General features: G+C 40.3%; 1 protein-coding gene across 11 annotated transcripts in view; it reads left to right on the top strand.

The window, feature by feature from the left end:
- Positions 1-13,709, top strand: part of sema6d (semaphorin 6D) — a 131,771-nt gene extending 118,062 nt beyond the window's left edge. For 4 of the 11 annotated variants that reach the window (XM_084124998.1, XM_084124995.1, XM_084125000.1 and 1 more), the window contains 18 exons: positions 928-1,096; positions 2,086-2,197; positions 2,333-2,393; positions 2,807-2,869; positions 2,971-3,072; positions 3,220-3,310; positions 3,999-4,118; positions 4,392-4,480; positions 5,003-5,220; positions 5,312-5,443; positions 5,646-5,801; positions 6,353-6,526; positions 6,894-7,034; positions 7,163-7,240; positions 7,430-7,488; positions 7,825-7,881; positions 8,362-8,523; positions 9,454-13,709. In XM_084124998.1, the coding sequence (XP_083981124.1) occupies positions 979-1,096; positions 2,086-2,197; positions 2,333-2,393; positions 2,807-2,869; positions 2,971-3,072; positions 3,220-3,310; positions 3,999-4,118; positions 4,392-4,480; positions 5,003-5,220; positions 5,312-5,443; positions 5,646-5,801; positions 6,353-6,526; positions 6,894-7,034; positions 7,163-7,240; positions 7,430-7,488; positions 7,825-7,881; positions 8,362-8,523; positions 9,454-10,748 (3,228 nt within the window). In that variant the 5' untranslated portion in view covers positions 928-978 and the 3' untranslated portion in view covers positions 10,749-13,709. The remainder of the gene's footprint in view (positions 1-927; positions 1,097-2,085; positions 2,198-2,332; positions 2,394-2,806; positions 2,870-2,970; positions 3,073-3,219; positions 3,311-3,998; positions 4,119-4,391; positions 4,481-5,002; positions 5,221-5,311; positions 5,444-5,645; positions 5,802-6,352; positions 6,527-6,893; positions 7,035-7,162; positions 7,241-7,429; positions 7,489-7,824; positions 7,882-8,361; positions 8,524-9,453) is intronic. The other 7 variants (XM_084125002.1, XM_084125001.1, XM_084125003.1 and 4 more) reach the window with 5 other exon arrangements.
- The last annotated feature ends 774 nt before the right edge of the window (positions 13,710-14,483 follow it).

Below are 14,483 nucleotides of genomic sequence, written 5' to 3'. Positions count from 1 at the left end.
AGTCAGCCTGTAGAAATGAAGATCCATTATGGCAACAGATGAGCAGAGAAACTCCCTTTCCTTGCAAGACTGTGGATCATATTTCAGTTGGAGAATTTCCTCAGGCCACGTCCCACTCAGCTGATCAATTGAGAGCTGATCAATCAACGGCTAATCAATAATAGCAGGGTGGTACAGGCAGCATATATGCATATTACAGTGTGGGAGCAGGTGCACAGGGCCGCTAATTGCAAAAACGTCAATACTATATGCAAGCATGTGTGGCGAGACACTTTCAGGAAGTGGTTGGGGCCTAACTCACTCACTCACTCACTCTCGTTCTGCCAAGCTGCTTGTTGTCTCCATGTAAATTGTTTATATCCGTTCGGGCTTTGCTGGCATGAATAATTTGTAGCTTTATAAATATTTGACTTTACACTGCTCATTAATATGCACAGATGATTGTCTCTCCAGGACACGACCTCAACCACAGCATGCAGACCTTTGAAAATCTTCCTGTTTGAATGTCCGTTTGAAGACTTCTGTGCCAGGCGCAGCAAACACACTCCCACCTGTAGTACTCAATCCAAACACACATGCGCACACACTTAATAGTACACAAATTATATCTTAAAATAAAATATAGTGTGAAAGTGTGTATCAGTGCTAGCTGATAGCACAACATTCATTTCTGCGTTTGTGGTGTCTCAAACACTCACTTTCCACCCCCCCTCTGTCTGTTTTTTGACCTTCCTCTCATGGACAGATTTTCAATCATGGATATCGGCTGCCAAATACACACACACTCTAAATGATCTGTTGGGAGTGAACCTGTATGCCTAAAAATCAAACGCGCCTTTGATTATACGCCTTTGTCATACACAAAAACAAAATAGGAAAGAGCGCTTGGGATGCATGTTGACATCTGTATTTCTGTGTGTGTTGCAGGTAACATCTACATAAGTGCAGTACAGGTGGTGTTTGCCCTCTGTGCCAGCAATGGGGTGGCGAGAACTGAAGACTGACCTGCTGCTGCTACTGCTGCTGATGGCGTCCCACCTGGAGGCTGTGAGCTTTCCTGAGGACAACATCCCTTTAGATGTTGTGGACAGACACTGTAAGCACAGGGAAATGTCATTCTGTTTGTGAATTGCCCCCATACATAAGATCTATATCAAGTTCTTTGAAAAAAAAACAAAACAAAAAAACATTTATTTTCTTCAACTGTGCACTTTTGGTCCTGCGGGCTTTTAGAAAATAAACTCCCTCTCACTAGTTCATCATATTTCCCATTAACTATGGCCAGTGGATATAAATACACACAAACAAAATAGTTTTTGTAATTTTTCTGAACATGTCATTTTTCTGAACATTTTTCCACCATCTCGATTCATGTACGTTTTAATAGCATTTTTTTTAATAAAATAGAATAAAATGGCAACTCCTTTGTCTTCCAAAGAAATTTATGATATTTATGTATCATAAACATGCACAATTAAATTACATAGTCACCATTTTTTTTACACAATTTAATAAAATGACAGCTAGATTGGAAAAGGCGCACACTAAAAATATTCTAAAATGTTAAATATTGAAATGGTTTATTTTATTGTTGGTTTAAAACTACAACAACATAATAATAATCGATATGTTTATAATGGATTTTTCTAGTTTAATATTGAAAGTCTGGGTTTGGGACTAGGCCTATTTAAACCAATAAAATCAAAGTAACATGAAAGGTAGCAAAAAAATAAATGATGATAAGGCATTCTAAAATATTGCAAGTAATAATTTGTTTAATATCAACCTCTTGGACAAAAAAGTGCCTTTACTTGAAAATACAGCCATCCACACTCTTAAGAAGACATACACGTCTATAGTCGCTCGCTGCATTAGCGCTTCTGTGCTCTGCAGTGAGAAAACACCCTAGCATGCTGACAGTGCAGTCACTGGACGTCAATGCGGGAGCTGCTGGTGTAATATGCATTACTTTAGCAAAGTCTTTCTTCAGGGCAGTTTAACATGCAGTTGCAACAGCCAATCAATACCAACATCGATCTCTTTTGACGCTAATACTAAATAACAGCGCATCTGTTTGTTCTGCAGATGCACGACAGTACCCGGTTTTCCGTGGACGCCCCTCTGGCAACGAATCTCAGCATAGACTGGACTTTCAGCTGATGACCAAGATACATGATACACTCTTCATCGCTGGCAGGTAAGTCAGCAGTTAAACAGGATGTGGAACCAAGGTCTTCGAGCGCTTGACCTGCTCAGACAAGCTGGTTGATGAACAGTATAACTGTGAGTAGTAATGTGTGTGTAATGTAAACTGTTTCTATCTTTCTCACAGGGACCAGGTGTATTTAGTGAGTCTAAGAGAGTCCTACAGGAATGAGATAATTCCATACAGGGTGGGTTCATAGTAAATCACTTTATGACTGAATGCTCTTGTTCTAACCAGGCGTGACACAATAAAGCGGCAAGCGATAAAAACTATCGTAAATGGCACCACTTTTTGTAAATCGCTAGGTTTCTGTTTCTGTTTTACTGTCCCCGCCCACAGTAAAATGATATTGGTCCAAAATTGGACTTTACAGAGCTATAAACATTAAATATATATATATATATATATATATATATATATATATATATATATATATATATATACATATATATATTATATATAAATATAATATATATATTACAGTTGTATATATATTAATTACAGCTGAAAATGTTTGCATCATGTCTGATTAGAAAGCAGTGTAGTATGAGTGTGCGGGTGGGAAACTGTGTCTAATGGTAATGGTGTGTGATGTCACAGAAGCTGACGTGGCGGTCGGGGCAGACGGACCGGGAGACGTGTGCCATGAAGGGAAAGCACAGAGTGAGACCTCCACCTCTTCAGCATATATCAGCTGTCATTGGTCTTGTTGTATTTACAGCACTAAAGCAACCATAAATATCACTGTCTTGTCTTCCTCTCAGGACGAGTGCCATAATTTCATTAAAGTCCTGGTTCCGAGAAATGATGATCTTGTGTTCATCTGCGGAACAAATGGTTTCAACCCCATGTGCCGTTACTACAGGGTAGGTCACACTGTTTATGAGGTCTACGTGACTGTCTGGCTCTTAATAAGTGACTGGTTAATGTGAATGGGAGCATTTTTACTGTACAATGAAGATAAGATCTCAGCATCTCTATTTTTTTTTAATCTATTCCCGTCTCTTGTTTAGTTGGATAACCTGGAGTTTGATGGGGAAGAGATCAGCGGTTTGGCCCGATGCCCGTTTGACGCCAAGCAGACAAACGTTGCCCTGTTTGCTGGTATGAGAGCTGTCAGGATAATGAGGAGGATGATAAATAACTTTGCCATGAATTTTAAAGTTTTTGGATAAAATTAACACTCCAACGAGAGCAGAGACTGATGTTACGCATAAATCAGATGTCTTGAAAGTACAGTGCAGTGTGATGTCACGTGCGCATCTGAATGAGTCTGTACAGGAAACACTGCAAAAAACCTCTTAATCAGTATTTTCGGCTTGTTTTCCAGTTATAATATTTAAATATTTTTCTTGTTCTAAATTTATGTTAAAAAAGGAATTTATAATCATTGCTCAGTATATTTAACTAGATTTATGCTTAAAACATGAATTTGTATTCATTGTATTTATTTATTTATTATTATTTAGAAAGCTGGATTATTTACTGTACATACAATAGCAGGAACACTTAAGTAAAAAGCAAAAAATGCTATGAAATACCATGTGCACTGTATCTTGCATTGAAGAGTATAAATAATCAGAGTGCTTTTTTTCTTCTTTTTTTTTGTTGGTCTAAATAGACCTTTCCTTCGTCTTCGAATTCGTTTTGCTTCTCTGTTTCATTCTCGGTGTAAATTGGCCTTTAGTGTTTGGTGAATGCGTGCTGAATTCCAAGCACATTGCGTGAGTTGTATGCAGTTGTGTAATGAAGTTGAAGTGTGTGTTTAAGCTCATGTATTTATGTGTCATAGACGGTAAGCTGTACTCGGCCACGGTGGCGGACTTCCTGGCCAGCGATGCTGTGATTTATCGCAGCATGGGAGACGGTTCTGCCCTTCGGACAATCAAGTATGATTCCAAGTGGTTAAAAGGTACAGAAACTTGTCTGCTAGTCAGTTTTTTATGCTAACATTGCTAAATTTGTTGAACCCAGTACACATCTGAACTATAACCTCTAACCGTACCTTAAAGAAGTGGGTCAATGTGGGAGAACAGAAAATGGCGGCTGTTGATACAAAATCCAGCTTTCTGTGGCACGATCTAGGTCAACACTCAGGCATTCCACTCAGCCAACAAAAACGCATCAAAATTTAACTTGGGGTCAGCGATGGAGACGCTAATGCTTCTTTCTCTTTCTCTCCCAGAACCACATTTCCTCCATGCAGTGGATTATGGGGATTTCGTCTACTTCTTTTTCAGAGAAATCGCAGCTGAGCACAACAACTTGGGAAAGGTATGACTTGCAACTTAATGTGCAATGCTAACGTTGCTAAAGTTAATGCTAAAGTTCACAAAACACACAAAAAGTAATGTGACGGTACCATGGTACAGTTATGGTAATCCTGTTTTATCTAAACTGTGATAATACAGTTCTGATTTGCATGTTAATGTAGTATTCATAGGCTTTTATTTAGAGATGAGCATTTGTCCCAGAGGGTCAGTATATCATCCGTTGCCTCAGGATTTGCTTTAAATTGGCCCGTATAACGACTTCTTTGTACCACAGACTAATGAATATTTAAATTTAGTTAATTTTGCAGTCAACATCTGCATTGAAAGCAGGTTTTACAGTAGTGAATTATTAAGGTGGTAACATGGTGCTAATTCAAGCCCTCAAGCACACTGCAGTTTTGTTCTATCTAAGAGAAAAAAATATTTCTTGCGTATATTTAGATTCAACTGAGCCGCTTGGGAGATAGATCTATTATTTAGAGAGCGATGCTGAGTTTCTCCCACTATTTTTCTCTCACCGCAGGCGGTTTACTCCAGAGTGGCTCGGATCTGTAAAAATGACATGGGAGGGTCTCAGCGGGTGCTGGAGAAACACTGGACATCTTTTGTTAAGGCTCGCCTGAACTGTTCCGTTCCTGGAGAATCATTTTTCTACTTTGATGTCCTTCAGGCCATTACAGACATAATCGACATTAATGGGGTGCCTTCTGTGGTTGGAGTTTTCACCACCCAGTTGAACAGGTAAAGCTTGTCACAGTCCTTTCCATAAAATCTCATAAAAACATGAAAAAAAGGCTGAATAGCGCTAACACCACTGTTTCGATTTATTCAGTATCCCTGGCTCCGCGGTGTGTGCGTTCTCCATGGAGGACATTGAGAAGGCATTCCGTGGCCGTTTCAAAGAGCAGAAGACGGCAGATTCAGTGTGGACACCATTTCCAGAGGAAAAGCTGCCCAAGCCCAGGTTGGTGCACGGCACTAGCGCGTGACGGGCTAATCATTGCGAGATTAATAATTAACATGTGATAATTGGACATGCTGCATATTTAACCTGTGTGTGCAGTGGCCATATGGAGGCGGGTATAGATTTACAGGCATGTGGCACATGGTTCTTTGCCCTCTTTCCCTCAGCCGGAACTGCATGTGTGCGCGTTTTGTCTTTTCAGACCCGGCTGCTGTGCGGGACACGGTTCAGCGGAGTCCTACAAAACCTCCATCGAGTTTCCAGACGAGACCCTTCAGTTCATCAAGTCACACCCACTCATGGACGCCTCGGTCCCCTCCATTGGAGACGAACCATGGTTCACCAAAACAAGAGTCAGGTATGGGCAAAGTTCCACCATTCAGCCTAGTCTCAAAAGCTTGTTCTGACACTATTGCAAGATTTGCTGCAACCAAGACTTTTGACTAACAGCAAAGTCTAAGTACTACCCACTTTGACAGGAAGAGACTATCTGATCAACATGTAAACCCAGCTCATTTTTATTAGACTTTTTTTAAAGGTGGATTTATCTGAAATAAATATATACCCATCAGAAAAAAATCCAGAAAAAAATATATACCCATCAGAAGAAAATCCAATACCTACACCGATTATACAATTACATAAGAACACACTGAACAGTTTGCCATCTAGACCCAGTGTTAGCTGTTAAATAAGCATCAGGTAAACATTTTATAACCAGCAAAGAGTGTTGGTTTCACGTTCTAAACAACTGCCACGCCTAATTTCACTAGTTCAGGTCTTGATAGATGTGTCGGGTTTCAACATGTTTTGTCCTGTGCCAGATCAAGTTAAGCTTTTGTAATTCAGGCATCGTCTTGTAACTGAAAAGCAGCCCTGCACTCAAGTGTTTTTCCTTCTTCTTTGTAGGTATAGGCTAACGGCACTCGCTGTTGATAACACTGCAGGACCCCATAAGAATTACACAGTGGTATTCATTGGCTCTGAGGCAGGCATCTTGCTAAAAGTTCTGGCGAAGACATCCCCGCTGTCTTTGAATGACAGCGTCCTACTGGAAGAGATCGACGTTTTCAACCAAGCCAAGTATGTTCTAATCCTATAATTATCTTATGATCATTCTCTTTGTCTTTACATTTTGAGAAACTTATTTGTATGAAACTATCTTGGCTATTTACCCAAAAAATGTAATTGTTTTTTTGTGACCTGATTGAGAGTTTTGGATTGTTTGAGATGAGATTAGATATGTTTGATGTGAAAGCAAAAGGTTTTCACTTTCCCTCTGCAGTGTCAGTGTGTGTGTGTGTGTGTGTGTGTGTGTGCTATATGTCTGTTTTGTTCTCTTACTGTTAATATATGAGGCTAAAGAAAGTATTGACTGACAGATAGATCCGATAACATAATGATTTATCTGTTCTTCACTGTCTCCCTCCCTCTGTTCTATTTTTCCCAGGTGTTTATCCAGCAATGAGGATGATAGGGGAATTCTGTCTTTCCACCTAGATAAAGACACCCACACGCTCTATGTGGCCTTTTCCAGCTGTGTGGTCAGAATACCACTTAGCCGCTGCGAACGACACAGTTCCTGTCAAAAGTGAGTGTTGAATGCAGCTCTACTTAGGCCTTGTTTATACAGGCAGCAAAAAAAAACCTTCTCAGCCATTGTAAGGTGTGTTAATCTTTCATATTGTGCCGGTATAAACATTAGTTTTTGTGTTGCAGGTCTTGTATTGCTTCTAGAGACCCGTACTGCGGATGGATGTCACATGGAGCTTGTGAACGTATTCCTGCAGCTATGCAGTAAGTCCTACAATCATTTAAAACAGTCAGATTTACCTAGAAAATGCAACGGGGAAAAACTAGGTATGCTAAATGAAATTACAGACATATTTCCTGCAAAGCTAAACTAGATTCACCCATCAGTCCAAATTTATTTCCTTAGTCCATAGAACAAAATTTCTTATCCCTCTGTCTTTTTCTTTTTTGCAGAACTGGTTATGAGCAAGATGTTGAATATGGCAATACTGCTCATCTCGGCGATTGTCATGGTGAGCTAATCAACACGTGCCCCCTTTAAGAAATATTAGTTAGTAGTTCTCACATCAATAACCCCCTTACACTCTCAGCTGATGGAAATTAACACATATCACACAAACATCATACTAATTCCTCTGACAATTAAACAAACACATATGTACACATACATTGTGTAGGCCTGAACATCACAGAAACATACACCTGCAAGTGAAAGAGCGATACAGCGTAAACCAGAGGAAAACAAACACTTTTTGATAATTTGATAAAAACAGTTGTAGCTTTTTTATAATTTCAAACTTTTATTTTTGTTATTTTATGCTGATTTCCTGTTCCTTTAATTCTTTTAGAATTTTTGGCCACTACATCAGCGCCAGATTTCAAATCATATGGCGACCCAACCTCTGGTTAGTTTCCTGTACTGCACTGATTTCCTTCCTTGAGTTCATCATTCTCCAAATCTCCGTCTTTTTTCCTCTTCTGCTGCCACCTACCTTTAATCATGTGTTCTTCATCACACCATCATCACTATCATTAAGAGGGCACCTGATCTCTCATCACCAGCTTTTCCATCATTTCATGCATTTGTTCTTGCATGGATATGTGCTACCTCCATCTTTTCATCTCCCTGGACTATATTGTCGCCGTCTTATTCTATTAAAGATGGTCTTCATCCTTTCCCTCCTCTCAGGCTGAAGTTTTCCTTACCTTAGACTCTGCACAGCCATTACTTACCTGTAATGGTCCAAAGAGTCAATCTCTAAAAAATAACCTCAATGAATCGTATAAACTGACATATGTCAGTCCTGTCAGTATGCACTAACCCCCGATCGTTACGTTGCGCCTATCATGGGCCCCGATTCTTAACAGTTTGTTTGTCGCTACAGACATGGAGTTGCCATCCTCGTCAGTCACAGTGCCCGCAAGTTCTGAACCCATACAATCACTCCAAACCATCCCCACTCAGACTCCCCAACTCTTTGGCTCACGGAAATCTGTGCTCCGCGATGAACCAGCCACTTCACATTCTATACCAGGTGTGCTGGAGGGTAAGGCCTTGACCAGAGCGCTCTGCGCTGCTGCATGGAATTCTGGGTAATAGCTGCTATTAGCGCTGCTAATCATATGAGAGAGGGCATACTTCTCTGATAGCAGCCCATTCCTTACGAAAATGGCTTGATAAGCAATTCTGCTGTCAGTCACACTACATTAGCAAAGTAGAGATACAGGCTCCTAATGTATGTGCTTTTGAAAACTTTCAGATCAGCACAATGCCTTGTTGTCTTCAAGTGTATTAAGATGATACTAGCAGCTATACTCAGATTCCATCAGTGTATAAAGCTTTTTATTATTATTTCTCCTACTTTTATGTTCCTATGATTTGTTCTCCACTTTTAACTTTATTTTATATATTCTAGTTTCATGCATTTTCTATGGGACTGTCCTAAATGGCTACATCTTTATCTTCTTTCATCCATTTCTTTATCTACCCATTGTTTTGGGTTTTAGGAAATCTTCCAAAGGCCTTGCCACTAAGCAACATTTAAAGCACCTCTAAAGCAAAATAATTATCTGACTAACTCTTTCGAATATCTGCGGATGCTAACAAAACTCACCCTCGAATAATATACAAAGACAGTGGGCTTAATTCTTTTTGGGAAAACTCTCATGTAAAACCCGAACACACTAACTCACCTGATACTCAACCCTTGTGCAATAAAATGTTCCACCACACCTCTTTACTAATTTGCCTCCTTCACTAATATAATAACAGGGTACTGCATTGTATTTTCTGAATTTCTTGCTGGGTATGTTTCTTTAAAAAGTTTCTAAAATGTTGAAAATAACAGTAGCACGCTTGATTCACGCCAAATGGTTAAGCATGTTTGGGGGGAAAGGACTTTTTGCTTTAAGAGAGAGTTGTTCAGTGCTCAACTGTCTGAGTGTGCTAACATGCTGTTTGGCTATCTGTGTTGCAGGTGTGTGGGAAATACAAGCAGGTGAATCTAACCAGATGGTGCACATGAACATCCTTATCTCCTGTGTGTTAGCTGCATTCCTGCTTGGTGCATTCATCGCCGGCATGGTTGTTTACTGCTATAGAGACGCTTTCCTTCGCACACCACGTAAGATCCAAAAAGATGCAGAGTCAGCACAGTCCTGCACTGATTCGACTGGCAGCTTTGCCAAGCTCAATGGTCTGTTCGACAGTCCTGTCAAAGAGTACCAACCCGATATGGATTCTCCCAAACTCTACACCAACCTGTTGAGCAATGGGAGGGAGGTGCCAACCACCGGAGACACTAAGACAATGCTCCTGAGTGGGCAGCCACCGGAACTTGCAGCACTGCCTACGCCTGAGTCCACACCTGTGCTGCAACAGAAGAGCCATCAGCCAATCAAGAACCAGTGGGAGAGAGCTCATGGTAAGATTAGTAGCTCCCGCAAAGAAGGACCACCAAAAAGCCCACAATACCTTCCCTCCAGTCCACCTCCCCATTCTGCCATTAGCAACCCCCACATCCCTAGTGCCGTGGTACTGCCCAATGCCACACATGAGATCAGGGGATCATTCAGTACTCCCGAAGGGCCTCAAGCAGAAAAGAAGATCCAGAATAGCGATCAACATGGTTCCAAATCTGGCCGTAAAGACCAGCAGCGCACTGTGGATGCCAGGAACACGCTGAATGACCTCTTGAAGCATCTAAATGAGAGCAGCCCCCCAAAGGCCATCATGGTGGAGATGCCCAAATCCCGACAGCACCTAATGCTGGAACCCATTGTAAGCCCAACGGAGATTCCACCTAAAGTCCCAAGCCGAGAGGCCTCCTTGTACTCTCCCTCTTCATCTTTACCCAGGAATAGCCCGACTAAAAGAGTGGATGTGCCGACAACACCAACATCACCCACAGGGCAAATGGGAACACTTGAGCGACAGCGGTATCACCGCAGCTCTTCCCAGCGACACTCCATATCCTCGCCACCCAAAGGGCTGCACTCACCTAGCGGGGCCATAGTGTCCCGCCAACCTAGTATGAACAGAGGTGGGTACATGCCCCCAACTCCTACCCCACCCACTAGACTAGACTCTCACGGGGTACCAATGGCTATGACACCTTCTGTATCCCGACAGAGCAGCTACAGTGGTCACGGATCTTTACCACGAACATCCATCAAACGGACAGCATCGTTAAAGCCCGATGTGCCACCCAAACCCAACGGTTTTGCACCACAGACTGCACAAATGAGGGCAGTGAACAAGTATAGCTACTGACATGCCTAGCAAGATCTTACTCTTTGAATGGACAGTGGGAGTAAAAGCGCTTGGCCCGCAGAGAAATGGCCTTTCCTTTGAAGGGAAATGAATCGGATGCCAGAGCTTCTGTTTCGGGTAGCTGTGCTAGTTCTCAATGACCATGTCCCGTCACGCTTGAGTGACAGGTGACGGATTCTGATCTTTAAGGCGGCAGGGACGCCTGAGGTCATAGGTCACAGCTGACGTGCAGCGTAAAGCTGCTGCGAAGTTGCTGTGGCGGTCGGGCAGTGAATGCTCCCCCCTGCACTGTTCTTCCCCATCAATGTGAACTGTATTTGTTAGACTGTTTGGAAAATGTGGTATTCTTGCTTGATATCTCTCAAGAAGACAGAAAGAGTCAAAAGGACATGTTGCGTGTCTGTGTTTGATTAGTCTCTGGGGCTAACCAGTGTGCATTCATTGCCCATGTTTTTTCAGTAAACTGAGAACAAGTTTGAGTCAGCGCTGTCATAAAACTAAATTCCATTTAAGGTGCATTAACATCAGATGTGTTTGGACACAGAAGTCCAGACATTAATTAATCATTTCTGCGTGCAAAAGAAATGTCCAGGGCCCCTTACTTGGACTACTGATTTTAAAACTCACAGGGTAAAAGTGCCCTCAACATTTGTGCTGCTAAGTGTAGATGATGACAGTGTTTAACTCCAGTGTGACGTTCCATGCAGCGGCTCTGCGTGTCAAGCTGCTGCAAGCTTTTAAACCCACAGACTCAGCACAGGATCACGCTGGTCAAATGTACTATGTTCTGTTTTTAGTTCCAGAAAATCAATGAGAATCCTGTAATCCCATAAAGTCAACTTTCAACTATGACACAAGGCAGATCATTGATCAACCTCTCTCCTTTCCTACATGCCAAATACTGCTGTTGGGACTATAAAGATATTTCTCTTCCCTCTGAACCATTGAATATTCCTTCCAGTTTACACAAATTTAGAGAACTTGCTTCTTGGTTCCTGGGCAAAGTATTACATAAAACTGCAAACAGCACATTCCTTACTTTACACCACTCCTCAGCTCTATACTAGACCCTATCCAAGAGATAAGCTTCACTCTGCTTGTTTTAAATAATAGAGGCCTCAATTGCATACTCACTATAAGTGTACAATCACTGCAATACCTTACCATTGTGTCTTGCAGAGTCGTGCCAGTGATTATTGTTATTGTAAATATACAACTATTTAAGTGTGGACATTTTCAAAGCAAGTTGACCTGGATTTGTGTATTTGTGTGCCTTATTAAAGTCATGAGAGCTTGGTTTGGTTTTGGACATTTCACAGTCAACAAACTTTTTTTTTTTTTTTTTTCAATATGAACAGAGAAGGTAAAGCTTTAGGAAATTATAAATAATCTAATTATATTTGAAGTGGGGGCGGGGGCAGGTGCACCCCCAATTTTGTGGTGGTTCCGGCCCTGAATGGGGGATACTATGATATGGCCGTCCCTCAGAATGGTTTCTTTTATATAAGAAAGTTTCAGAATGAAAATGAATGCAAACAAAGATTATAATAATTAATTAGCCATTTTCTTATTGCTACTTTGTTCTTATGCGTTTTTGGAAGGTGCTAATTTGCGATGATAAGATGCCATGTAATGAATGTATTATGGATCTAAAATGTTTATCACCTGACTCTCAGCTCACAATATTTCACAACATGTAATGGGGGTCAAAACAAGATGCGTTTTTAGAGAGGAGAATCTACGATTAGTGACTCACAGTTTGTCTGAAATTACTAGGGAATTTCAGTGTATCGAGATAAAACTTGCCTCTTCAAGCCCAAAGCTCCATGTTTGTTTACATGTTCTGATTGTATTTGAGCATCTGAGCGGAGGCTGATGCATCACCTGCTAAAGATCAGTTTTATTAAAGGAGAGAGAGTTGATCCTGTGCTCTGGTTCAAGTTGTCCTGTGTTGAGCTGCCTTGTATATTGCAATATAAATCTGCAATCTGACTTCAAGCCTTTATTGTTCAGTCGATATATGTGCAAAGAAACCAGACTGGTTTACCTTTTATTTTTAATACTGTGCAAACATTGGCAGTTGGAATACAGCTTTTCTTTTCTGGAATATTTTAATGTGTAGATATTGTAAAGCTGTTCTGAGAAAATGTAAATAATTACAGTCATTGTTTAAGAATATTTTTGTTGACTTTTTTTAACACGGCATGTATAGTTGAAATAAAATATTACTGCACAGAAAATGTTTTCTTTCTATTTTAGAAAATGATAGTAATTAAGAATGATACATCTGCAACACATACTTGTAAAATAGATGAAAATATAATCTGTAGTCATGGGACACCTGAGAATCATGGGATTTGCCACCCATGATGTGAGACTCCACTCTTTACAGGACGAGTAAATGGAAAAAAGGGGGTAATATTTGGGTGAACTCTTCCTTTAAAATTGAAACATGTTTGAATTCAATTTTTTTTAAATGCAAATATTTTGCAAATGAACACTGAACCTCAACACATACTGACAGTCCCTCTGCATCCTGAACCTGTGAAATTCAGAGCTGCATGACTGATGTTTTTATCATCTTCACTGATGAGAGACTTAGCACAGACTTTATTTTTAGACCCTTGTTTTGAAATCTCGGTGGAGAATAAGCCATTCCACATCTCGTTGGGAAATCCTCCAAAGTCATTTGTAAGCTGAGCACCCAACATCTGCTCCACTGGCTCAGACTACAGTCACATACACATTTGCTCATGCACACACACACTCACTGGTAGCATCAGGTATCCAAGATCGTTTGAGAGACTTCACAAGAATTTCAGTAGTGGCCAATGTTTTGAGTGTTTAGGTCAGACACGTCTGGACTGGAATATGCAAGAATTTATTCCAGAATGTGTATAGTTGGTTAAGAAGGTCATAAAGTGGAAAGTTCCTTTGTCTACTATGCTATTTGCATAGGGTTTAGATAATAAAAAAATAAATAAAAATAAAACTTTCAGTGCACAGCAGTGATGTGCAATAATGTTTTGAACATTGATAATAATAAGAAATGTTTCTTGAGCATTAAATCAACATATTAGAATGATTTCTGAAAGATCATGTGACACTGGAGTAATGACTGCTGAAAATTCAGCTTTGCCTTCACAGAAATAAATTACATTTTAAAAATATATTCAAATAGAAAACTTTATTTTAAATTGTAGTAATATTTTACAACATTACTGTTTTTTCTGTATTTTTGAACAAATAAATGAAATGCGATTAATTCCATATCCTTATCGTGTTAAAATAATTTAACGCAAATAAATTACTGAAGCATGTGAATTTTGTCTTATTAACGTAATTACGTCATGCAGTTAGATGATGTTGGGAGTTGGGAGTTTATCACACTGAGCTTCTACAATGCTGCAAGCACCAACCCTGGTAGGCAGAAATGTCTATTCTAATCCATTAACCCGATTTCACTTCTCTGTTGCGATCAGATCAAGCCTCTAAACTACTGGAAAGTTTTCAGTCCATTGATCCATCCAGTAAGGGAATTAATTCAAACAATCAGTCCAAACAGTGCTAATATAAAGAAATCAGGCTTATTAAATCAGAGATGGCAGATATAGACTCACGTTGCATTTTCATTGAATTATTCATTCCAGGGTGTGTTTCGCTTTAAAACACGAGCTCTGTTATATTCTGTGGTTGGTTCTGAAGAGCGCAAGTCCAAAGTACCTTTCAAGGAAA

This window comes from Abramis brama, assembly GCF_963993115.1.
Source record: "Abramis brama genome assembly, chromosome: 9".
Taxonomy (NCBI): domain Eukaryota; kingdom Metazoa; phylum Chordata; class Actinopteri; order Cypriniformes; family Leuciscidae; genus Abramis; species Abramis brama.
This window is presented reverse-complemented; position numbering and strand designations above follow the sequence as displayed.